Source organism: Terrapene carolina, unplaced genomic scaffold, assembly GCF_002925995.2.
Source record: "Terrapene carolina triunguis isolate 2854851 unplaced genomic scaffold, T_m_triunguis-2.0 Scaffold62, whole genome shotgun sequence".
NCBI classification, from domain to species: Eukaryota; Metazoa; Chordata; order Testudines; family Emydidae; genus Terrapene; species Terrapene triunguis.
In genome coordinates, this window is record NW_020664413.1 from 39,383,112 (window position 1) to 39,409,378 (window position 26,267).

General features: G+C 42.1%; 1 protein-coding gene across 2 annotated transcripts in view; it reads right to left on the bottom strand.

Annotated features, from left to right (window-relative positions):
* The window catches only part of CIR1 (corepressor interacting with RBPJ, 1), a 40,894-nt gene that overhangs the window by 14,083 nt on the left and 544 nt on the right, over positions 1 to 26,267 (bottom strand). The window contains exons 2-7 of one of the 2 annotated variants that reach the window (XM_024212262.2): positions 22,438 to 22,532; positions 22,040 to 22,113; positions 18,846 to 18,856; positions 18,687 to 18,742; positions 18,205 to 18,253; positions 17,897 to 18,014 (exon numbers count right to left, since the gene is read on the bottom strand). In XM_024212262.2, the coding sequence (XP_024068030.1) occupies positions 17,897 to 18,014; positions 18,205 to 18,253; positions 18,687 to 18,742; positions 18,846 to 18,856; positions 22,040 to 22,113; positions 22,438 to 22,532 (403 nt within the window). Of the gene's footprint in view, positions 1 to 17,896; positions 18,015 to 18,204; positions 18,254 to 18,686; positions 18,743 to 18,845; positions 18,860 to 22,039; positions 22,114 to 22,437; positions 22,533 to 26,267 lie in introns of both variants that reach the window. The other variant, XM_024212183.2, reaches the window with a different exon arrangement.

Consider the following 26,267-nt stretch of genomic DNA (forward strand, 5'->3'; position numbering starts at 1 on the left):
AACTCTGCAACCTATGTTTACAAACTAGACAATCCTATTGGTCAAAAACTACATAGGCAAGTGTAGGAGTCCCTGGACTGGATTGCAATGAGAAGTGTTGAGCTGTGCAGGATGAGTTGATCATATTATTGTCAGATCTGAAGTCACAAAGTCTTGCTGTTCTGGGTGACTTCATTGACTATGAAGACAAAAACTCTTCTAGATTGACTCAAGAGCTCTTAACAACCAAGGGCCGTCTCTCTGGTGGGCTTTCGCTGAATATACCTAGTTAGCCCCACACTGGATTTATTTTGGAGTTTGAATTAGAGATCCAGAACACTGCTTCTTATGGTTGGCGGTCAGGGCTCATGGTTTGAGGTGGAAGACCTGTTTTAATTGGTCTGTCCTTGGAGACTAAAGAAAAGTAGCTAGACTTTAAAATTCTTGGAGGGGGTATACCGTAAAAACCAATGAATATTCTACCCAGCAGCTTCTTGGAACACACTTTTTCAGTCTCTACCATTAAATACTCTCAAATGTCCCCCTCCCTTTGTGTCATTGGAGAAAGAAGAAAGTTTAGCACCAGTGGTGGAAATCACAATCTGAGCTTGATCACAGGACAGAATTTTTGAATTTAGGTAATGGCTGTGATGGCAATAAAAGCAGAGCTCTTTTTCATTCCACCACAAGGACAATGAAGTCCCAGTCAGCAGAAATGTTCCAGGTCAAGACAACCTAATGAATCTGGGCTACCTCCACTAATACAGAGTTGAGCATTTCTCACTCAGAACTTTTCTACTACCTCACAGAGAAGACTGAGTTCAGATGAGATAGGCACTTTGATGGAGTAATTTTCATACCCACTGTGGGGGAAAATAGTAAGTGCAACATCTTCTATCCTTGACTTTAAATTAGTTTTATCCTTTACGGTCCTGGAAGTGCTTCATGAACTTCAGATTACAGCCTCTATTTGGGTCAGTCTCTCTCATGGGTGGTTAAACTGAGTGGGATGCTACTGACTATTATTGGTGGAGCTAGTCGGTGCTTCTTTGGGGGAGAGCAGAAAGCCAAAAATTTCTTCAATAAGCAGTTATTAGGGGGCTATTGTTTAAGAAACTGTCTCTTGATGTGAGAATCTTGACAATAATTGCCCTGTCTCTAACCTTCCTTTTTTGGGGAAGGTTACTGTGAAGGTTTTAGCCAAACACCGTTGCCAATACGTTGAGTATTCTGATAACCAAATCTAAAACCACTTTGAAAGGATTCCAAGGTAAGTTATGGAGGCAACTCTGAGGATTTTCCTCCTGGCAATGGACAAAGATGAAATATCTGTGGGGACTGTGGGGTCAGGTAGGGACAAGTCAATGGGACATACGTTTTTAACTCACTTTTGAAAATCCCATCCTCTATTCCATTCTCTCAGAGAAGACCCAGATAATACATTGGGCAATAGCTCCTCTGTTCCAAGCACTCTTGCATGCGGTGCCGAAGGTTCTAACCTGTTAGGTTTCCTGTTCAATGTGCAAGTAAAATCCCTCATATAGCAAGGAAGTTTGGGCTGCGATGTCACCAATCTGCTGATTACACTCAGTCCCTCTTTTTAATATCAGACCTGGAGAGGGCAGTGGCTCAGCTCTCCCAGTGTACATCTGAGATTGGGTCCTAGATGAGGCTCAATCCACAGAAGATGGCGGTTGACTGGGGGAAACATCCAGGAGATGGTAGAGTTGATTTCTTGAAAGAGGGGATTTGCTCACCTTTTGTCATAAAGACACACAAACTGGGTGGGTGAAGCCCCGTTGGATCCCTGACTGCTTTTACAAGGCCAGGTAACAGCTATGGCCAGAAGTGCTAATTTTCATCTACTTTCTGAGACAGATTTTTCCATTCTGATGCAGACCGTGCCATGATGATCCATGTGTACATCATCTCTAGAATAGATTACTTATCAACAAAGCTTCCCTTAACTCTTTCTCTCAGATTTCATCCAACATGAAACATGGCTGCCCACTTAGTGGTGCTTCTCACTGGCTTCAAATTTGCTTCTGGATGCAATTAACAGCAATAGTTTGAGCTATTAGGATCAATATTTGCTTGTTTTCAAACTGCGATCAGTGTAACACCAGTTATCGGGGGGCCTGACAAATGAAACATTAACAGAACCAATCAGTAGAGAATTGTTGTGCTTGGAGAGAGAGAACATTTGCTATCTTACAAAACAGTACTGAAGATAATGAGAAAGTTAAACCAGTGGTCTGCATGGCTTGGATTGGAGTCCTGGTTACCTGAGTGACTACCCATCCTTACATTATATTATGGCAACTGAGATCAGCTGAGGCACTTGAGCTAACAACCCCCTCGATTTAAATATGAGAAGGCTAAAGATATGGTATTTTCAGTGAGGGAACCTCTACATTGCTCACTTCTCTCCCAAGTTGGTTTGACAAGACACAAGGCCAATATAATCAGCCATGCTTTTGCCAAAGACTATACTTGGGAGGATATTCAAGGTTTCTCTTTTTTGAGGGGAAAGGAAGTGGTCTTATTGACATAAAGATAAACATGTCTTCAGTGACTTCATCCATGCTTTTATAAAACCCAAGTATATTTAATGCCCATAAACCAAAATATTGAGAATTTTGAAGCATGAATTTGGGATTAATCTAAAATCTGATTGGTGCCCAGGCTAAGTGAAGATTTTGCTGGGATCCTACTGTTTACAATCAAAGTGCTCAGCTGCAGATCTTTAAGGAGGGTTTTATTTTCTATGCATTTTCTGATGGTACCTAAATACAGATGACTATTTACACGAATTTTCATGGTAGTCACATTAAACAACTTTTTCTTAATAAAACACTATTCCAGTTTAAGTAGAGCACAGAATTAAATTCTGCTTTCCTATTGCATGCTAACTGATTTTTATCTGCTAGGAAACAAAAATTGGTATTAAAGGTACCATGTTGTTCACTGCTTTCTGAAGCAATCAGAGTTTCACTTCTCTAGTGATGCTTCTAAGTTTTTAGAAGAAATTGAGCCAGTTGTGATTCTTCTATCTCTAACAATTTTCATTACAAATTTAATATTATTACACTGTCGCAGGTGTGTGAAGGCATCCATTTTCTCCAGTGGAATTAAATGCTCATTTATTTTACATGCCATGACCACAGCCTTGGAGTCATCCAAATATGAAACTAACTCTGGTGTTTTATTATAACCTCTTGTTTCTCTAAAAGTAAATTCCATTACCGAACTTATATGGCATATTTTAAATCTGTGTGTACCACTTTCTGTAAGTGACATTTTTGGAATGAACAAATATCAAAACATTATGAAATAGTTCCAGGATTGTGAACAGAACACTGATGTATTCAGAAATTAAAAGCTGCTGTTTGAACTCCATAAAGCATCAAAAGAACAAATAATTGACAGATGCTGGTAGCTAATTAGAAAAATAAGGGTTGTATAAAATCAAGCAAACTTTTGGCGGTTAGCTGTACTTTTGTGTATAATTATTAAATACAAATACGTATACACACAGAATACCAATTTGTAATCACAACTGATATATAATATTGCATATAATTTTTACCTTATCTTGATTATGAACCTTAGAAGTTATGCTTGTATCAGTAAAAAAAACCATTCTAAAACAGCCTAGCCTGAAGAAGCATTTTGATTGCCTAATTTAACTTTGTAAAGGAGTAGTAAATCTTATAGTTGGTCTCTGTAAACCTCACAGCTGGAACATTCTAACACTACCTTGCAGTTTCCAGTGATCAAAGTAAGTTACTTTATATATCAAACTAAGAATTTCATAATGGAAATAATGCAACATCAGGGGGTGCAGTTATCATGAAATAATTACACTCCTGGGAGATTACAGATAAGGCTGTACCCCAGGGGTGTGATTATCCCATGATAACCACATCCACTGAAATTGCCTTATTGCAAAAATAATCTCTATTCACTGGTGAAATATTATTCAATAGGTGATTTTTTTAAAAGGTTTTTTTTTTTTTTAATCTTGAATCACCAACTGAATAAGTATAATGGTCTGCATGCAAAGAAAAATAAAACGAAACTAACTCAGTACTGGGTTGTTATTGTTTTCCTGTGTGGTGCAGCATAGCCCTACATTTTGGATCTTGAGAAACAGCTGTCTCCTCTCACAGAACAGGACTCTGATTAGCAGTAGACATGTGCTTTAATCTGTAGAGGCCCAATCCTGCAGCAATTCCACATGTGGAATTCTCACTTAAATCAACGGGCAGTCTGTACATGGAGCAGATACGGTATCCAGCCCAAAAGGGCAATGCAAGTCTGTTTGTATGTAAAGAGGAAGATAATTCCAATGCAGGTTCCTTAACATATCACTACCAAAGGCCCAAATGCTTTTTTGTTAACTATTAAAACAATTTCAGTTTTTACAGGAGCAATAGTTATTGTTGTTGAATTGCAACTTAATACGTCACACTTGCATAGTGCTTTTTATGTACAAAATGTTTTCCAAACATTATTGAATCAGTCCTCACAACACCCCTATGAGCTAGGTAAATAGGATTGCAGTTTTATATAGATGGGGAAACAGAAGCAAACATTTTAAATGACTTGACCACACAGTCAATCTCCTTTTCATTCACTTGCAACTCAAAAATTCTCTTTGAGGCTGAAAATAGTCTCAGCCTAGAGAAGAAGCTTTTTTGGGTTTTACTGTGAAGGGGCAGCTGGGGTGGAGGATTGGGGATGAGATGTGAAATTCCCATTCACTTATTTTGGGGATGGGGCTGAAGAAACAACTTTTCCTTTTTTTTTTTCCTTTTTAAATTAACACTGTACAAAATACCCCAACCCCCCCGGAAATTTCTCATGAGCCTGTTTATTCATAAGAATGGCCATACTGGGTCAGCCCAATGGTCCATCTAGCTCAGCCTCCTGTCTTCTGGCAGTGGCTGGTACCAGATGCTTAGGAGGGAACGAACAGAACATGGCAATTATTGAGTGATCCATCCTATCATACAGTCCAATCTAGTGCTCAACAAAAGCAACATTCTAGAAGAGTTATTTTTATTTATATACATACACACACACACACATTATATATATATATACACACACACACACACACAAAATTCAGTACAGGTAATTAAAAATTAAGTGCACTGTTCTTAAACATCTAAAGAACAAAGTGAGTAGGATTTTAAAAAGAAACTTCTAGCAGTAGGCTACCCTAAAACTGTCAACAAGACATCAGAAATAGCTGAAATGTGAGAAATTATGCTTGACAGCAGATCATCATGAAGTATAGCATTTATAGTTCTGCTCATCCCCTTGCCTCAGTCTCTTCAACAAGATCCACCCAGCACCACCTGAATGAAAACTTTCGCAGTATTTAAATTGTAAATAAATAATTTTGGCTTTCAGTGAGATTTAGGAGACTTAGGCACTTTTCAAAATTTTACCCTTAGACTTTATCAGATGTAGAACTAACATTTCAAACAACATGATATTTGAAACAAAAACAGACAGTCCTCCATTAATGCTGAGGGGCATCTTAACATGGTAGTCTAGTCATCAAAGGTTTGTCCTTATTGGGAAACAAAATAGAGAGGAATATTTGATCAAGTGCAATGTTCAAAATTTCTCTTAAATAAAGGCAAGCACCTTCTCTATGTCCATACAGTAAAAGTTTGGTAGTGATAGATTGCTACCACTTTATTTGACACAGTTGGCCTGGAAATATTTGTCCTGTGTTTAAGAGCCCTTATACTCCACAGAACTTTAAAGACTTTAGCACTAGGTTATAACAGGATTGATTCCATACACAGCAACATGGTTATCACGTGGTTGCTAATCATATGGATGTAATATGTTTCAATCCTTCTTCTGAGCAGGCTATAAACTGGTTAACACTACTCATCTACTCTATAGACAGGACAAGGCAGGGCACTGCTTGTCTTCCCATGAACCCAAGGTATGTCTACATTTGAGCTGGGAGGTGCATTTCCCAGCTCGTGTAGATTTACCCAACCTAGCTATGCTCAAGCTGGTGGAGAGAGGACTTAAACTGGGAGTTTCCTGCCTCCCATGTGAGTGCAAAACCACCAGGCTACAGAGTCACACTCATATTTTCTCTCTTTGGCCCAATTATTCTTTCATTATTTATTCAAAGTGGAACAGCTTCAACATGGGGCCAGACAGCAAGCACGACCGTAACTCTAGCTTGGTGGTTAGAGCACTCAGCTGGGAGGTAGGCAACACAGAATCCACTTTCCCTGCTCGAAATATTTATTTTATGTTTTTAATTATTTACCCAGAGGGGAACAGCTTCTACAGAAGAGACTGAGAACATCTTATACCCCAGTGGCTAGGACACTCACCTGAGAGGCAGCAGATCCTCGTTCAAATCTCTCCTCCCCTTCAGATGGAGGGCAAACTTGCACTGGGAGTCTCCCCATTCCAAGTGTGTACCCTAACCACTGAGCTAAAAGTTATGAAGGAGGTCCTCCACCTCCTCCTTCCCTGGCATTTTGTATAAGCTTCTCTGTAGGATCCAATCAGATAGACAAGGTCTGAGCACATTTACTGGATCAGGAATCACAGGCATGTTAGGAAAAGCAATGTGTATCTTCCCCTGGTTCACGCATCATTCTGAGTCCTAGGCACCTAGCATGGGGCTGCAGTGTGCGTGCTCAGAGGCAGATGCACAGGCACTTAGGGAACTTTTACTGTAAAAATTTGGGCACCGGGTGAGTTTAGGCGCCTACAGAATTTGAAGGTAGGTAAGTGGAGGCTTTGCGAATCCCAGTGCGGCCTGATTCTGGGATTTAGGCGCCTAAAGCAGCAGTTAGGAGTTTAAGTCCTTCTGTGAATCTAGTCCCTAGTGTCTAGAACAGTGGTCCTCAACTTATTTACCACTGTGGGAAGCACATGCAGCTCTGTGTGTTATGCGGGCTGCATCCACACAATATTATATCTATCTATATACACACATACATACACACACACACACACACCCTGTACGGCCCTGAGGATGTCACATGTGCCGCAGCTGTGTGCTGATTGGGCCGCAAGCAGCCCGTGGGTTGAGAACCACTGGTCTAGAACGTTACAAAATCTTGGTATTAATCCTCCCACACACACCCCAAGAAACCAATCCCACAATTCTCATTTAGGGCTAGGGTTAGCAGTCAAAACAAATGGAAGTGCTTAGGATTATTTGTGTTTTATATGGATTCCTGCCAGCTTTCTAAAATTAAAAGGAGATAACATTTATTTGCTATGTACTGAAAAGTCACAAGCTCTCACTTGGATTTTTAACTAATGCTCACTTCATTAATTTTTCAGGTATTATAAAGAAAGTAGTGACAGGATTTATTGAGCACCTGGATTTTGGGGAAGAAAGAGGAGTCAAAAATGACACTGAAATTATGTGCCTGGGCAGCAGGAAAGACAGTACAATTGTCAATGGATGGGCCAGGACTAGCAAAGGGAAAAAAGGAAGCAAACTAACAGGGAAAAACAGTAACTGTCATGGATTCCAATTTAGCCAATGTGTGTACACTAATAATTAACCATTTAGAGCCTGTATTAAAGCTACAGAGCATATAACTAGTGATATCAAACACAAAGACTAAGAACTCAAGAATCAGGAAATTCATTGATGCTCACTCACATCAGCTAACTTAAACCCCATTTGCACATGTAGGTGTAAAGCTTTCCTTCTCTATTATGGACAAGGAAAGCCCAGAATGCAGTAGAAACCAGGTGTATTCGTCTGTGGATGGGAGACGGACAAATGTTTGGGGAACAGGGAAAAATGCAGGGAACCAATCAGGGGATCTGCAACCCGTGTGTTGCAAATAATTAGGGCTGTCGATTAATCAGTTAACTCACGCGATTAACTCAAAAAAAATTAATCATGATTAATTGCTGTTTTAATCACACTGTTAAACAACAGAATACCAATTGAAATTTGTTAAATATTTTGGACGTTTTTTCTACGTTTTCATATATATTGTATTCTGTGTTGCAATTGAAATCAAAGTGTATATTATTTTTTATTAAATATTTGCACTGTAAAAATGATGAACAAAAGAAATAGTATTTTTCAATTCAACTCATACAAGTACTATAGTGCAATCTCTGTCATGGAAGTGCAACCTACAAACATAGATTTTTTTTGTTATATAACTGCACTCAAAAACAAAACAATGTAAAACTTCAGAGCCTACAAGTCCACTCAGTCCTATTTCTTGTTCAGCCAATCACTAAGACAAACAAGTTTGTTTACATTTATGGGAGATACTGCTGCCCGTTTCTTATCAACAATGTCACCAGAAAGTGAGGACAGGTATTTGCATGGCACTTTTGTAGCAGGCATTGCAATGTATTTACGTGCCAGATATGCTAAACATTCATATGCCCCCCTTTATGCTTCGGCCACCATTCCAGAGAACATGCTTCCATGTTGTAGCATGTGCGGATACAGGAAGCGATCCATGATGAAATTCTCTGGGCAAGACTGGAAGGACTTTCATCCTATCTGCAATGGCTAGAAACACCTGAGTAAATATTCGAAAAGTCCCTTCTATGTAAAAGGCTAATTCATGCCTACCACCCAGACAATAGAGTCTCTGTTCCTCCCTGTTACCGTGTGGTTTTGGATAGAAGACTGCTAGGAAGATATCCTGGTTACTAGGGAATTTCGAGACCACCTTTGGCAGGAAGGCCGGGTGTGGGCACAGTTGAAACTTGTCCTTGAAGACGATCATGTAAGGTGGCTCCAAAGTAAGGGCTTGAATCTCTGAGACCCTTCTGGCAGAAGTGGCCACTAAGAAGGCCACTTTCCAGGATATGTAGAGCAGCGAGCACATTGCCAGCAGTTCAAATGGAGGTCCTATTAGACTTGCAAGTACCAAGCTGAGGTCACAATGAGAGAGTGGCTGATGTACCTGGGGGTATAACCGCTCCAAGGCCCTTAAGAAAATGACCACAGATCGATTTTGAGAAGACAGACCGGCTGCATACTCATGAGTGAAAAGCCGAGATTGCATCTAGATGGACCCTAATAGATGAAACTGTTAGGCAGGGGTTCTCAAACTGGGAGTCGGGATCCCTCAGGGAGTCGCAAGGTTATTACATGGGGGGTCGCGAGCTGTCAACCTCCACCCCAAACCCTGCTTTGCCTCCAGCATTTATAATGGTGTTAAATATATAAAAAAGTGTTTTTATTTTATAAGGGGGGGGGGGTCACACTCAGAGACTTGCTATGTGAAAGGGGTCACCAGTAAAAAACGTTTGAGAGCCACTGCTGTTAGGCCATGCAGTTTCAAATGAACTAAATAATCTAGAATGAAAGGTAGTGTTGACTGTGTAGGTGAAACCCCTTTCTGTGCAGACCAGATTGAGAATCTCTTCCACTTTGCCAGGTAAGTGGCTTTAGTGGATGGTTTTCTGCTCCCTAACAGCACCTCGCGAACAGGCATGGAGCATGCTAGTTGTGCAAGGTTCAGCCATGGAGCTTCCAGGCTGTGAGTGAAAGGGACTCTAGGTTCCGATGACATAGGTGGCCGTGGTCCTGGGAGATCAGTTCTGGAAACAGAGACAGGCGGATTGGCGGTTCCACTGAGAGGTCCAGGAGGGTGGTGAACCAGTGCTGACAGGGCCAGGCCAATCAGGTTAAGATGCAACCCATCCCTTCTGACCTTCATCAGGACCTTGTGTATGAGGAGAAAGGGAGGGAATGCATAGAAGAGATGGTCCGTCCAAAGGAGGAGAAAGGCATCTGCGAGCGAGCCCAGGCTGTGACCAAGGAAGGAGCAGAACTGAAGACACTCCTTGTTGTGCTTCATCACAAACAGATCTATCTGGGGAGTCCCCCACTTCTGGAAAATGCCTTTCACAACATCTGGATGGCTGGACTGCTTGTGGTGGTTGGAGAAAGATCTGCTGAGATGATCTGTTAGCTTGTTCTGCAACCCTGGGAGATAGGAGGCTTCGAGGTGGAGTGAGTGGGCTATGCAGAATTCCCACAGGTGAAGAGCTTCCTGGCATAGGAGAGAGGAGTGTGCTCCACCCTGCCTGTTTATATAAAACATTGCTGTCATGTTGTCTGTAAGGACTGACACACACTTGCCCCACAAGTGGGGTTGGAACACCTGGCAGGCTAGGTGCAATGATTTGAGTTTCCTCATGTTGATGTGTTGTGAGAGCTCTTCTGGAGACCAGAGGAACCCCAAGTGAGCCCCCCATCCCATCGCTGACTCGTCTATAATTAGACACATTGATGGCTGGAGCCTCAAGAATGGGACTCCTACACATATTGCCCACACGTCCAGCCACCAAAGAAGGGTGGTGATCACCGAAGGGGGAAGTGAGACCACCATGTGTCGGCCCGGCGCATATACCGATGCCAGCCAAGTCTGAAGAGCTCTGAACCGTAGTCTCGTGTTGCGTTACATAGGAACACGATGCCACAAACCCCAGTGCTTCAGGCAGTTTCTTCCCATGGTAATGGGGTGATTTTCAGGCTCTCTGTGAGCACCCCTAGAGCTTGGGATCGGGTTTCTGTGAGGAAGGCTCTGGCCTGGACCGAGTCGAGGATCAACCCGATTAATTCTATCCTTTGAACCAGGCAGAAGGTAGACTTCTGCATATTTATCAACAGCCCCAGGTCCTGGAAAGTTGATTAACTTTACATTTGCCTCCACCTAGCCCTTGATCTGACCTCTCATCAGCTAGTCATCGAGGTAAACCCCCTGCCTCCTCCGGAAGGCTGCGACGACTGCCATTCACTTTCTAAACATACAAGGGACCGCTGACAGGCCAAATGGGAGGACAGTAAATTGGTAGTGCACGTGGTTCACAGTGAATCATAGAAACCTTCTGTGAACCTGAAATATTGAAACGTGAGAATAAGTATCCTTCAAATCAAGGGTGGGATACCAGTTCCCTGGATCCAGAGAAGGGATAATGGAGGCCAAGGAGACCATGTGGAACTTCAGCTTCTTCATGAACCTGTTGAAGTTCTGCATGTCCAGGTTCAGTCTGAGATCGCCATTAGCTTTCAGGATTAGGAAATATTGGGAGCAGAACCCCTGGCCCCTTAACTCCAGCAGAACCTCCTCCACTGTTCCTGCCCTTAGGAGCAACTGTACCTCCTGGGCTAGAAGTTGCTCTTGAGAGGGGTGCCTAAAGAGGGACAGGGAGAGAAGGTGGAAAGGAGGGGAACAACTGAATTGAATATCCCAGTGCTATCGTGCATAGCACCAAGCAATCTGAGGTAACGCAAGCCCTCGCCTAATAGAAGTGGGACAGCTGGTCCACAAAAATTAGGGAAATTGGATCCACATGTCCTGGTACATCATCACCAAGCATCCCATCAAAAGGCTTAGACCCTGCCAATTGCCCCTAGGGGTTGCAGGCACGGAGGCTGACAAGGACTGAGATGGAGGCCTCCTTTTATAGCCTCTACTCTTTCTCTTATTGTAGTCTCGTCTTGACTGCGGCAGGTAGAAGCAAGCCCCCGGTTGGGGCTTATAAAGAAGGAGCTGAAGTATGTAACACTAGGGATTTCAGGGTGGCTTGAGTCTTCAGACTATGCAGCTTGGCATCTGTTTGCGCCGAGAAGAGTGATGTGCCTTCAAAGGGAAGATCCTGCAATGTCTGCTGCACCTCATAGAGTAACAGAGGACTAAAGCCATAAGTTTCTCCTCATAACTATAGCTGAAGCCATGGATCAGGTTGCAGAGTCAGCGGTGTCCAAGGCTGCCTGAATTGCCACTGATTTTCCCTTCTCAACTAGGGCCGAGAATCCACCCCTGGACACCTGTGGCAATAGTTCCTTAAATTTTGCCATTGCGTTTCAGGAATTAAAATCATAATGGGTCAGGAGCACTTGCTAGTTCACGATCCTGAGCTGGAGGCCACCAGCTGAGTAGACCCTTCCAAAAAGATCTAGATTTTTGCATCTTTGGCCTTGGGATTTGGCCCTTGCTGCTCCCACTCATTGGCTGCTGAAACCACCAGCAAATCCAGTGAAGGATGGGTGTAGAGGAATTCTACCCTGGAGTGGAACAAAGTACTTTTTCTCCATCCTCTTCGCTGTTGGTTTCAGGGATCTGCCATAAGGCTTTGATGGGGTCCAAAACGGCCTCATTGAAGGGCAAATGCCACTAGAATGTCCACCAGGGCATGGGAGGATTCTGTGATCTCCTCCACCTGGATCCCCAGGTTTTGAGCTACCCTCTTGAGGAACTCCTGATGCGCTCTATAATCATTTTGGGAGAGCGCTACACTTGTTCCTGAAACCGCCTCATCAGGAGAGGAGGAGGAAGGAACCTGCACAGACAAGGGGCATTGTTCCTCGCTCTCTGCACCAGGCGGGTCTCGTGGTGACAGATCTTAAAATTTGGCACCAGACCTGGTCCCAGTTCTAAGGGAGATGGTGGGGGAGCTCTAGATTCTGATAAAACAGAGTAGGGCCTTCTGAACTGTGATCTCTGGACTGGTGGAAAAAGCCAGAGGGTTCCAAAACAGCCACTGTAGTGGCATCTGCCACTGCACTGGTGGCCAGGCCGCCAGCGGAATGCTTTGGCTCATGTCGACCATTGGGGAATGCCAGTCGGAGTGGTGTCAGCTCCTGCAGGAGGCATATGACTCTGCCTCCGAGTCTGACTTCGAGGAGTCACTTCTTGGCAACCAGGGTGGAGCGGTGCTGACCGGTGCCAGCGAGCGGTGCCAGGAGGGAGGAGATCGGTGCTGTGTCATCACAGGAGGTTTCTCTTTTGATGGCGCCTGGGGTCTTGGTGCTGCGTGGCTATCTCCGGTGCTGCCGCCGATAGCTCCAGAATGGCGGGAGATGGCGGTACTGGGAGTGAGAACGATTCCCTTGTTGCCTCAAATGCCTCGTGTGGATGGTAATGCCAGAGTAATTGCACTGTTTTGGCTCTCTCTTGGTGGAGAGTCCAAAGGTGCTGGACTCAATGGCACCGTTCCAGGGGCCAGAGTCAATGGTACCGTCCACCCAGCTAGTATCTCTGAGTGGCCCGGCATGGGTCGCACTCTGCCTAGCATCTGTGTGTCCAACAGACCTTGGGGTTGGGGATCGCCCGCGGTCAGTTTTTCTCTGCTTGTTTCTCGAGAAGTGTGCCAAGAGTCCATGAAGGAGTGGTTTTCTTCGGCACCGGGGTGACTGTTGGTGTTAGGAATCCTGGGAAACAGAAGAGTCCTTCCTTGGTGCTGGAGAAGCAGAACTGCGCTCAATATCTCTTAGAGATGCTGGGATGCTTCTTACTGAAGCCAAAGTACTCAGTGCCGAGTTGGCCTGGCTTGGCCCCAAGGTGGGACAAAGTGCTGCCTCCATGAGCAAGAACTTGAGTCTGGTGTCCCTGTCCTTCTTAGTACGGGGCCTGAACCCCTTGCAGATCCTGCAACACTCCTGCACGTGGGCCTCCCCCAGACAGTTGAGGCAGCTGGAATGGGGGTCACTAACAGGCACTGGCTTATGGCATGACGCACACGGCTTAAACCCCAGGGACTGTGTCATGCCCCGGTGTCAGGGAAGGGCTAACCCTGCTAAGTGGGGTCCACTAATTAACTAAAACTTAACCACTACAAATAACTATACACAGTAACAGAAACAAAGTCCACTGAGAGATGTACTCGCCGGAAAACACAAGGACGAGCTGAAGTTCCAGCAACTGTTATGGGAAGTAAGAAGGAATTGAGGAGGGAGCGGCGGGTCAGCAGGGCCTTTATACCATCGCTATGAGAGCATGACTCCAGGGGGCACCAGAGCCAACCCGACGGATACCACTAAGGGAAAAACTTTCTGCGGCGAGCACACACCTACATGGGAATGGACATGAGCAAGCACTCGAAGAAGAATGCTAAATTTGCTACTGCACAGATCCATGAACCAAACTCGCTTCCTCCTTATGGAGGTTCAACAGCAGGCTAGGCTCTGCTACTATGGGGGAAAGCAATTACTTCCTCCCACATCTCACTTATTTGTGCCATGCCCTGAGTTCAGGATTTGGCTCATATTACACCTCTACCCCCATATAACGCTGTCCTCGGGAGCCAAAAAAATCTTAACGCGTTATAGGTGAAACCGCGTTATATCAAACTTGCATTGATCCGCTGGAGTGTGCAGTCCCGCCCCCCCCGGAGCGCTGCTTTACCACGTTATATCCGAATTCGTGTTATATCGGGTCACGTTAGATCGGGGTAGAGATGTATTCTGGTTTACTTGTATACAGCATTAGCTTTAATACACTGGTGCATGTGCAATGTAGCGGAGTTATGGCTGCTGTGGGAATAAATGAATTTCTTAACTTCTGTAATTTATCTTTCCATATTAAATGTTGCATTTACATATAGGGAATTTTCAAAAATGCTCCAGGAAGGCCTAACTCTGCCCCTATTAAATTAATGGGAACAGAATTAGATCAATGCTGAGAGCTTCTGAAAATCTCAACTATAGCGCTTTGCATTTAATTTCCTTAAAAAAAACAAAACAAAACAGAAAAGGAAGTAAAGTACCAGTGTGCCTTATATTTAATTCAAGAGATCATACATGCAACCAAATTTAAAATATGCACTCTAGATTTGCCCCAAACCTGACCAGTCATCTCCCTACACTCTCTCCTATTTTAAAAAGTTATCAGGAGTTGCTCAGGATCACACACTTTCTTTTAGGGCCTAACGCTGAAAATTTCAAGAAGTGATTGTGCTAGGACAGAGGTGGGCAAAGTATGGCCCGCAGGACTGTCCTGCCCGGTCCCTGAGCTCCCGGCCGGGGAGACTAGCTCCCAGCCCTTCCCCTGCTGTTCCCCCTCCTCCGCAGCCGCCAGGCAGCTCAACACTGGCGCACCCCCTGCAAGGGGTGGAGGCAGGGGAGAGCAGGAAGGGAGGCTCACCCGCAGCCTCAGGGGAGCAGGCGGGCGGTGCGGGCAGCAGGAGCGCTGTGAACGCGGCCGGAGGACTCAGGAGCACCACCAGGCGGCCATGCAGCCAGCCGGAGAGAAGCGGCGCTTTAAAGGGGAAACCGCCACTTCTCCTCAGTTGTATGGCTGCCCCTGCTCCTCCTGAGTCATCCGCTCATGTTCACAGAGCCACATTCTGAAAGGGGCTGGGTGGGGGGGGGGGTTTCCTGGGAGTGGTTAGGGGTGGGGTTTCTAGGAGGGGGCCGTCAGGGGACAGGGAGCAAGGAGGATTGGATAGGGGGTGGGGTCCCAGGGGGTGATCAGGGGCAGGGGGGTCCCAGGAGGGGGGGGTCAGGGGACAAGAAGTAGGGTGGGTTGGATGGGTCAGGGGTTCTGAGGGGGACAGTCAGGGGGCGGGAAGTGGGAGGGGGTGGAGGGCAGGCTGTTTGGGGAGCCTTCCCTACCCGGCCCTCCATACCGTTTCGCAACCCCGATGTGGCCTTCGGGCCAAAAAGTTTGCCCACCCCTGTGCTATGAGGTGCTTGGCTTCAGAGCACACAAACTGTGGAATTTATAATGCTTATGTTTAAACAAAGTATGTCAGATGTACTAAATCCCTTTCACTATGCTCTTAGTAGTTGCTTGGGAAGATGCCCTGGGGACAGGTACCTGACTAGGAAAAGGCCTGGCACACTTGGAGATTACTTAGGGTTGATGACAAACTAGTTAGGTTTTCAACAGACACTGAAAAGTGGCCTTGGTGCAGTTATGAATGGGAAGAAGAATAAGCACAATACGATATGTGTGAACACTTATTTACAAGTGTTTTTAAATTTCACAAGAGTATTTGATGATTATATATGTCAAGATTGAATTCAGCACAAAGCTGAATAAAAGCATGTCTCACTAGTAATAGCTGTAAAGTATATTTCCCCATCCCCCTACCCACACACATATACCAGTAAAACTTTCCAATCAAAATTTCTTCTAAGCTGTAAACAACATTATAAGCCATTGAATACAGAGGCTTAGAAAGACTGCCATCTCATCTACAACTATACAGTTGCTATTATGATGGTATGATCTTCTGACAATGCTTAAAAGCAAAGCAGCAAGATATACTGTTTCTTGAAGCAAAGCTTTATGGCACTTCCTTTCAATAAAGGAACACCAAATAACTTTTTGAATTAGTCCCTTTAGATAAGACAGATCGTCAACAGGCTGACTTTGCAAAAAAGAACTAACAGTTATTACATGAAAGCAACATAGTTCAGCTTCTATCCTTGGCCTCTCTGCTCAGAAAGTTAACCAGGGTGCCAATTGTAATGGCGTTCCTGAAGAAATGACTTGAGAATACATTTCATTCTCAGACTATAAGATTTGCTATAGTCTGCAGTGGAATGTGCCACAGCATGAAGACTCCTTTATGTTTTTGTTACACACCTCTTCAGTGCAACTAGAATCACTCTTAGATATTTCGTTATGACTGTGAAAGTATCACAATCTTGGGTCAAATTACTGAAGACAAAAACTGAATTCCCCTTCCAGCATGCAAAGTAAATATAGTGTGCTATGTATTAAATCACATATGCATCTGATTACAGGATAGTATGATCTAAAAATAAAATGCAGCGTAAGTGTTTCTAGTCACCAAGAAAGATGACAGAGCAAAATCACTGTTCTTGAAGCAGTGAAAACCTAACACGAGGGGAAAATGTGGCATTTAGAAAACTAAGCCTCAATTACTTGTTGATTAATTTATTTAGGCACTTCAGAGATCTAAGAAATTAAGACAAACTACCCCGTATATACTAGATCATAAACCGGTTCGTTTATAAGCCGATCCCCCCCAAGATGGATAAGTAAAAAATGAAAAATTTTTATAACCCGTTCATAAGCCGACTCTATAATTCAGGGGTCAGCAAACTTTGGCTCCTGTGCCATCAGGATAAGCCGCTGGTGGGCCGAGATGGTTTGTTTACCTCCAGCGTCCACAGGCACAGAGGTAAACCTAAGTAAACAAAGTGACCCGGCGCGCCAGCTGCTTACCCTGACGGGCCAGGACAGCAACTGGTGGGGACATTTTTGGGGGGGGGGGGGGAGGAGAAGCTGGGAGTCAGGGGAGTAACCCCTGTGACCACCCCCCACATGACCCCACCCCTAGCCCGGGACCCCCACACTCTCCCCATCCCATCCCTTCCTACCTTATCTGGGGAGGGCCACGGGAGGATGTCTCTGGCCTGGCCGCAGCCTGCTCTGGGGGGTGGGGCCGGGCGGCGGGGCCGCAGCCTGCCAGCCCCGGGGCTGCAGCTGCTTCAGAGGCTCGGGGGAGAGCAGCGTGGCCAGAAGCGGAGAGACTCTGGCCCTGCCTCTTCCCTTCTGGCTCAGCTAGCTGTGCTGCCTCTCCTTGCTCCTTCTGTTGGGAGGAGGGGCCACCTCTTCCTCTCTATACCCGTTCATAAACCAACCCCCTTCTCTGGTGCTTCCTTTTTTTACTATAAAAATTCGGCTTATGAACGAGTATATATGGTATGTCACCAGTATGAATTGGTGTTCTCTACTTCCCATGCCCTTATGGTTTGAGTCTGAATTGTGATTACACAATTTTGATGGTCCAGTTAACTCAGTTTATCAACACGGAAGCATCTTTACTTCAGTTCTGAATGGAAAAGACATCATAAGGCTGCATCAGAACTAGATGCCTACATAAAGGGGCAAAGCAATGTCACCAGGACAATGTTCATGGGATTTCTTTTTCACGTGTTACTAATTAGATAATTAGATCTTTGGAATCTAAGATATGATCTAGAAATTACAATAGATACAACATTTAGAATCCAGGATTCTTGTTTCCTATTTCATCTACCATTTGAAACATGATGTACCTGTACATTCAACATTTAGATCTAAGAAATGCCTTCAAGATTTATTGTCAGTCCTTTCTGAGATAGACAATTACAAAACATTTTAAATGCATTTCTAGTGCCTACCTGATCCATCATTGGAAACTGAACTTGCATTAATTCCAGAAAGACCAAACAAAGGACATTCTCGGTCAGTGTTTACATGACCCCACTTGTGGCATTTAATACACCTCACATTCCGCACCTGACGAATAAACAGCATAGACATAATTGAGTTAACAATAGAATTTCATGTTTTCTAGTAATTTGCTATGTTCTTAAGTATGAGGAGGTGTTTTAACTTACTGAATAGGATACAATTAATGTGAATGTCATGTAGTTAGACGAACATTTGAAATACACCTAAGACTCTCACAAAGGTAAATGTAACTTGCCTGGATACCAAATGGCTGATCTCTGATGTTCATGTCATCCTTAGCATATCTGTTACATGCAAAAAGAAACAGATTAAAGTCTTAAGATTAATACAATCAAATAACCAGAAAATTTTTTCAAACTATCATATACAAAACATCTCATTGTTAGATGTATAGGATTCATATCTATTCCAAAATCAAAGTATCTCAAACAATACACACAAGTGGGAGGAATTTCAAATAACTTAAAAGTGTACTTAAGTGTTCAGTACTAAAACAGGTGTTTTCAAATATGCACCCCAGAACAAAACCAAAAGAAAAATAGCTGATTGAGGAGTTTGTGTGTTCTAGTTTTAAAAGCTTGATTAACCAGCCATGAGGCCATGACAGAATAAGAGAAACCACCTGCCTGAAAAGTAACAGAAGGAAAGAAAGCACAACAAAATGGAAACTAGCTCCAAAAAGAGTGGATTTTATCCAGATAAATAAATAGTTCTTACTTTTCTCGTGGGGCTACTTTCTGCCATTCAAATTTGTACTCAGTTTCTCCCTCTTGCTGTAAAACATAAAATACAAGAATGTTGAAAATCTCATATCAAGTTTGAAAGTTATATTAAGTAATTGTAAAGAAAGTGTTAAAAATTGATGTGCTGGATTACCTCTTTGGTTTCTTCTTTGAAGTACAGAAAAGCATGAAAAAAAAAAATAAGACAAGACATTAATCACAGACATAGCCTGTTGTGGATATCTACATTGGAGGCAGAACATTTTAATGATTTATAATATTGTAATACTGCCTTGAAACATAGGTATAATATTTCCTCCCCTCAGACTTTTCAAATTAACACAAAGGAGCAGGAGGACACAGCTGAAGTTATATAGCATTTTTGCAACTTGGTGTTGAGCTCTGCATTCATTAGTAAATACAAATGAAGTTCAGAGTAACAAAACAACCTCATGTGCCAATATCTAGGGTCTTCATCCTCCTAACACTTATGCACAAGCTTAACTTCACTACTGTGAGTAGTCTCAGATTTCCACAGGGCTACTTATGCTAGTGAAGTCATACGTGTGCTTAAGTGCTTACAGAATTGGGGCCTACATTTTCAAATCTTGAGAAAATACTTAAAATAAGATTTCATAGTGAAACATTATTACACAAAATGAAATTGATGTTCATCATACAAAGATTTTGATTTAAGGGAAAGTCCGGTGATACATTACAGTGAGTTAGATATGAAAGTAATATAGGCACAGATCCTTTAAGACTTAAAGTTTAAGTCAGAGACTCTCAACCTTTCCAGACTACTGTACACCTTTCAGGAGTCTGATTTGTCTTGCGTACCCCCAAGTATCCCAAGTTTCACCTCACTTAAAACTACTTGCTTACAAAATCAGACATAAAAATACAAAAGTGTCATAGCATACTATGACTGAAAAATTGCTTACTTTCATTTTTACCATGAAATTATAAAATAAATCAAATTGAATATAAATATTGTACTTACATTTCAGTGTACAGTATATAGAGAATCTGTATGACATTTTAGTTTGTATTGACTTTGCTAGTGCTTTTTATGTAGCCTGTTGTAAATCTTGGCAAAATCTAGATCAGTTGATGTACCCCCTGGAAAACCTCTGTGTACCCCCAGGGGTATGCATACCCGTGGTTGAGAACCACTGCTTTAAGTAATTAGCTGCAAATGCTATAACTAAGGATTTCTTAGGTTTTTCTAAATACCGTCACTATTCCTGGATAACTATTCTGCATCTCTCTACAAGGGTGCTTTCTTAATGATACAGCAGAACCTCACTAATTCTCACTTAGCTAACCACAAATCTGATTATTCTTACATAAACTCTACCAGCCTCACTCAACTTTGTAGCAATTGAACAATAGTGCTGTAGTAGGCTCTCATATTACTGGTTATCATTACTTTTACAAATATACTCACCTACATTTACTACTAGGCTATGAAATAAAATAAATAATTAAACCTAACCTGTACTTGTCAAGATAAATGAACAATTTTTGTGACAAAGGACTATTCTTACTTGCTAATTTATAAAATGTGGTAATTCACAATCTGTTTCATTAGCAAGGTTCTACTGTACTTCCTAGCAGGGGCACAGGTTGCTGACATGAAGAGGAACTGAATCAATCAGTTTTCTCATTAGAAACCATTGGAAATCAGTTTCATTGTTATTGTAAGGCAAGTTCTAGTTATATTAATGTCTTTGGTTAAAAGTACCATAAAAGCCAACTAGAAACGTAGTCATTAAAACAAAACACAAAGAAAAACATTAATTCAGGTACTATGCCTGTCCCTTAGTCCCTTGCTAATTTTTGTGGTTTTACAATAATTGTAAAAAAAAAAAAAAAAAAAGTCTCTCACTCCAGGGGAAACTGGAACACAGGGAAAACCTATTGACTATACCGGGGAGAGAGACAATCCAACTATACACAAAATGCTGTCAGACACACAAAGTAAACTAACACAAAAACTAGAGGAAAACAATATTTCCTGTATTTCAGAGATAGTCATTTGAAGGGTTACTTGTAACAATAGTAAAATTAAAAGATTACATTTGTGTCTAAGATTGTTTAAATTGACAGTCTTTTTAAAAACCCGGTTTAAGAGCTTTTAAGTTAAATTATAGAACTTACTTCACAACAAAGAAGCTGTCTCATTTCCAAGGGCTTCTAATGTGGATTCAGATTCTCTCTGGTCATACTGACAAGATGTGGGCTATTTGATTATTCTGATTAAACGTTATATGCTTTTTAGCGATGTACTCTCTTGTAATTAGAAGAAAATCTTAGCATGTTAGATTAGACTCGTTAAAGTACTACCTTATTCATACTACAAACTCACTAAGGCCTGGTCCACACTAACCCCCCACTTCGAACTAAGGTACGCAAATTCAGCTACGTTAATAAAGTAGCTGAAGTCGAAGCACCTTAGTCCGAACTTACCGCGGGTCCAGACGCGGCAGGCAGGCTCCCCCGTCGATGCCGCGTACTCCTCTCGCTGAGCTGGAGTACCGGCATCGACGGCAAGCACTTCCGGGATCGATTTATCGCGTCTAGACAAGACGCGATAAATCAATCCCAGAAGATCGATCGCTTACATCCGGACCAGGAAGTAAGTATAGACGTACCCTTAGAAATAGAAAAATAGAAAAAACTGCTAGTGTTCTATATATCTGCAAAACACTTTTGCAGGCAGATCCTACTATAGAAAGATTGCCTGACACTTCCCATTATAAGAGCCTGTTTCAGTCACTTATAACAACTTTCCCAGACTTCAATCATTTGGGTTAAAATTTCCCATGCCAGATTTCTGCCTCAGGCTAAGATTTTTTTTAAGTTTCAGCAAAAAAGCTTAAGGCATTTCAGAGAACTCTATTAGGGTAAAATATGTTGTTTTGCCCAGGATTTAAAAAAAAATAAAAAAATCTTTACAGCCATTTCAGTGAGAAGCTCTAGCACCACCATGCTTTGGAGCAAAAGCTTGAAATTTGGCAGGGGAAACAGGGATCACCTTTGTCAGAGATCAGCAGACGGTACATCTTGTAAAAATATTTTTACTTAAAAAATAAAAAAGTTTCTCATTCCAGAGAACATTGGGAAACAGTTTTCCTGTGGAAACAATAGTATGTGATCATGTCATAAAAGATTGCATATCTCATAATGCAAGTGCACAAAGGTTGCCTGGGCAACATTAAGTATGTCATTTCTTAACTTTTGAGCACTTGACTTTACAACCTTAAGGTTATTAACAGTTTTTTGTGCAAGCGCACAACATATTTAGATCAAATTTCCCACAAGATGTTAAGAAATCAGAAGTACCTTTCTTTGCTCCTGGTGGGGCCTCGTACATAAAATTAAGACCATTCTTCACACGCTCATCACCCATAAGCAATCTAAATTAAAAGAAGAGTTTAGGACATATCACAGGAAATACACAAATTTATGTTATTTACTAAAAGAGCTATTTTAAAATTGACATGAAAAGCACACAAGGGAACTGTGACAATAATTCACAATTTCCCATTTGTTAGTGTTAATATTACAGATTAAATATTAAAAGAATATAGAGATTGGTCAATGGCTTTGCAGGAACTGCTACATAACACAATACTTGAATCTTTCAGAAGACACCTGTCTCACTTCTGTGCTAGCAGCATTATGAAAAACAGACTTAGGCTGGAAAATTTTGCTTTTATTAATATGGTGGAAGTTCTCACCTATTATCATAAGATTCCTGTTCTTTAAGGTATTGTTGCATTAGTTCTTCTTGTTTCTTCTTATCATACGATATTTTCTGTTCTGCCATCCATACCTATTTAAAATACACACTAGTTAAAAATTAATCTTAAATGTTCATTACATATAAGTAAAATCCTATTATAGCATAGATGCACATAAAACAATATAGTCTCACAGTCTACTTATATTAACTAGGGCTGTCAAGCAATTAAAAAAATTAATCGCGATTAATCACACTGTTGAACAATAATAGAACACTATTTATTTAAATATTTTTGGATGTTTTCTACATTTTCAAATATATTGATTTCAATTACAACACTGAATACAAAGTGAACAGTGTTCACTTTATTTTTTATTACAAATATCTGCACTGTAAAAAACAAAAGAAATAGTATTTTTCAATTCACCTACTACAAGTACTATAGTGCAGTCTCTTTATCATGAAAGTTGAACATACAAATGTAGAATTATGTACAATAAAAACCTGCATTCAAAAATAAAGCAATGTAAAACTTTAGAGCCTACAAATCCTTGTTCAGCCAATCGCTCAGACAAACAAGTTTGTTTACATTTGCAGAAGATAATGCTGCCTGCTTCTTGTTTACAATGTCACTTGAAAGTGAGCACAGATATTTGCATGGCACTGATGTAGCCAGCGTCACAAGATATTTACGTGCCAGATGCGCTAAAGATTCATAAGTCCCTTGATGCTTCAATCACTATTCCAGAGAACATGCGTCCATGCTGATGATGGGTTCTGCTTGATAACAATCCAAAGCAGTGCAGACAGACGCATGCTCATTTTCATCATCTGAGTCAGATGCCACCAACAGAAGGTTGATTTTCTTTTTGGTGGTTTGGGTTCTGTAGTTTCCGTATCAGAGTGCTGCTCTTTTAAGACTTCTGAAAGCATGCTCCATGCCTCGTCCCTCTCAGATTTTGGAAGACACTTCAGATTCTTAAACCTTGGGTTGAGTGCTGTAGCTATCTTTAGAAATTTCACATTGGTATCATATTTGCATTTTGTCAAATTTGCAGTGAAAGTGTTCTTAAAATGAACAACATGTGCTTGGTCATCATTCGAGACTGTTGTAACATGAACTATATGGCAGCATGCGGGTAAAACAGAGCAGGAGACATACAATTCTCCCCCAAGGAGTTCAGTCACTAATGTAATTAATGCATTATTTTTTTAACTAGTGTCATCAGCATGGAAGCACGTCCTCTGGAACGATGGCCAAAGCATGAGGAGGCATATGAATCTTTAGCACATCTGGCACGTAAATATCTTGCAAGGCCAGCTACAACAGTGCCATGCAAATGCCTGTTCTCACTTTCAGGTGACATTGTAATTAAGAAGTGGGCAGCATTATCTCCTGTAAATGTAAACAAACTTGTTTGTCTGAGTGATTGGTTGAACAAAAGTAGGACTGAGTGGACTTGTAGGCTTTAAGGTTTTACATTGTTTTGTTTGAGTGCAGTTATGTAACAAAAAACCCCTACATTTGTAAGTTGCAGTTTCATGATAAAGAGATTGCACTACAGTACTTGTATGAGGTAAATTGAAAAATACTATTTCTTTTGTTTATCATTTTTACAGTGCAAATATTTGTAATAAAAATAATATGAAGTGAACACTGTACACTTTGTATTCTGTGTTGTAATTGATATATTTAAAAATGAAGAAAAAACATCCAAAATATTTAATAAATTTCAATTGGTATTCTATTGTTAAACAGTGTGATTAATTGCGATTAATTTTTTTTAATCACAATTAATTTTTTGAGTTAATAGTGTGAGTTAACTGCGATTAATCGACAGCCCTAATATTAACATGATTAGAATTGTGATTTGCTGCTTATGATCAAACAACATCTACAAATTCTTCATATAAACAAAATAGAATAAAAGGATGCCTGTACAAAATTATATCCTATAAAATAATGTCCAACTATGTCTGCATGTGCAGCAAACAATCATTGCATTGCAAACTGATGTAGATAAATGAGGTATCATTCCGAGGTCATTTTTCTACAGATGTGCACATCATCAAAAATAGCTAAAATCAAAAGTTGGACTGTAATAAGATAAGACTTAAGGCGTTTTAACCCACAGAAATGAAGCAAATAAGATTAAATAAACTGTATAAGAGGATAATAAGATGAAGCAATACTACCATCATCCAACTTTAGGTTATTTTACTCTATAGAGATGCCATAGAAATTATAAAAAAATGAATTGTCAAATTATAGCTTTCTTATCTCACATGTAGCAGGAGGAGGAAGGTCACCTGGATTGGGATGGGCTGCTGGAAATAAGCATCTCAGCAGGATAGGAAAAACAGTCAGTCCAGAGCTGGCTGCAGTGCTACATCAGCTCTGTGCAGGGGCACTGCTATGCCCTCCCACTTTTTACCAGCCACAAGTGCGAGCGATGGGGGGAGGTGTCGGAGAGGGGCGGCTTGAGGGGGTAAGGCCTCAGGGAAAGGGGGCAATGTGAGGGGGCGGGGCCATGGTTCAGATGCCTGTGGCCCTGTCAATTTTAGGGACCTTCCGTCGCCCCTGGCTCTGTGGATCAAGACTGCAGCCTAAATGTGGGTTTCTGAACAGCAGAATAAATAACACCCATCCTGGATAAGGATAATCGCGTGATAATCACCTAGCAGCACTTTGATCCTTTACAAACTATTAAGTTATTTAATAACAAAAACTGCACATATGCATTTACATGTACAGATATGCACAATGGTGAGCTCAAAGCAGTTACTAAATATACCAGTCATTGCCTGAGCTCAGTGTTACACTTTCAATGGACACTACCGGGAAAACACTTCAACGGTATGGTAATGAGGGCAGTATAAAAACTTATATAGCAGGGGTAGGCAACCTATGGCACGCGTGCGAAGGCGGCATGCGAGCTGATTTCCAGTGGCAGTCACACTGCCCAGGTCCTGGCCACCGGTCCGGGGGGCTCTGCATTTTAATTTAAAAGCTTCTGACTCCATATCGACAAAGCGCACCTCTGCACTGCCGCCCGGTGTCCTCTTGACCACGGTGCCCCTGGGCGGTTGCCCGGGTGACCCACCCCTAAGGCCAGCCCTCTTTATAGGTTACTATTATCTAATATTTTACTGTGCCCAAAGTGTGGTTTGCATCTCACAATACAGACCGAAACCCATTTCTGCCAATTAATTCACGATGATGGTCCCTAAATCCAGCAATTGGATCTGCATGGAGTCGCATTCAAATACCTGGCCCCAGCTCCAAAATGTTTACAATTTAATTTCAGAATTGATGGAAAGCAAAACAAAGCAGTGGACAGGGTATGTGGTGGAATGGCAGAGGTGACATCAGTAAGATTACATGGTTACTTAGGGCAAGTGCAAGGAAGGTTTAATAAAACTTCCCCCGAGTCATGCAGCATCCCCTGACTAGTCCCCAAATTCTCCTGAATGCTGTCTCATCACTCTCTACAAGTTATAGCATGTATGACAGCTAGTTTTAGACATTTTGTTTTCTAGAACAAAGTTGTTGCACTCAAACTGTCAAACCCAAAGTTGCTTCAGGTCAATAACCAGCATGATATGGCCAAGCCCCATCAAAATTAGGACTCCTTTTGGAGGAAAAAAAAATATATGGCCCAAATTTACCAGAGAGGTTACCAAGGGGGTGGGAGGAAATGTACTGGGGGTCAGTGGCTCTGGCCAGGGTGGTATCGGGGGGTTGTACTGGGAGTTAGTGGCTCCAGCCAGGGCAGTATCGGGGGGCTGTACCAGGGGGTCAGTGTCTCTGGCCAGGGCTGTACC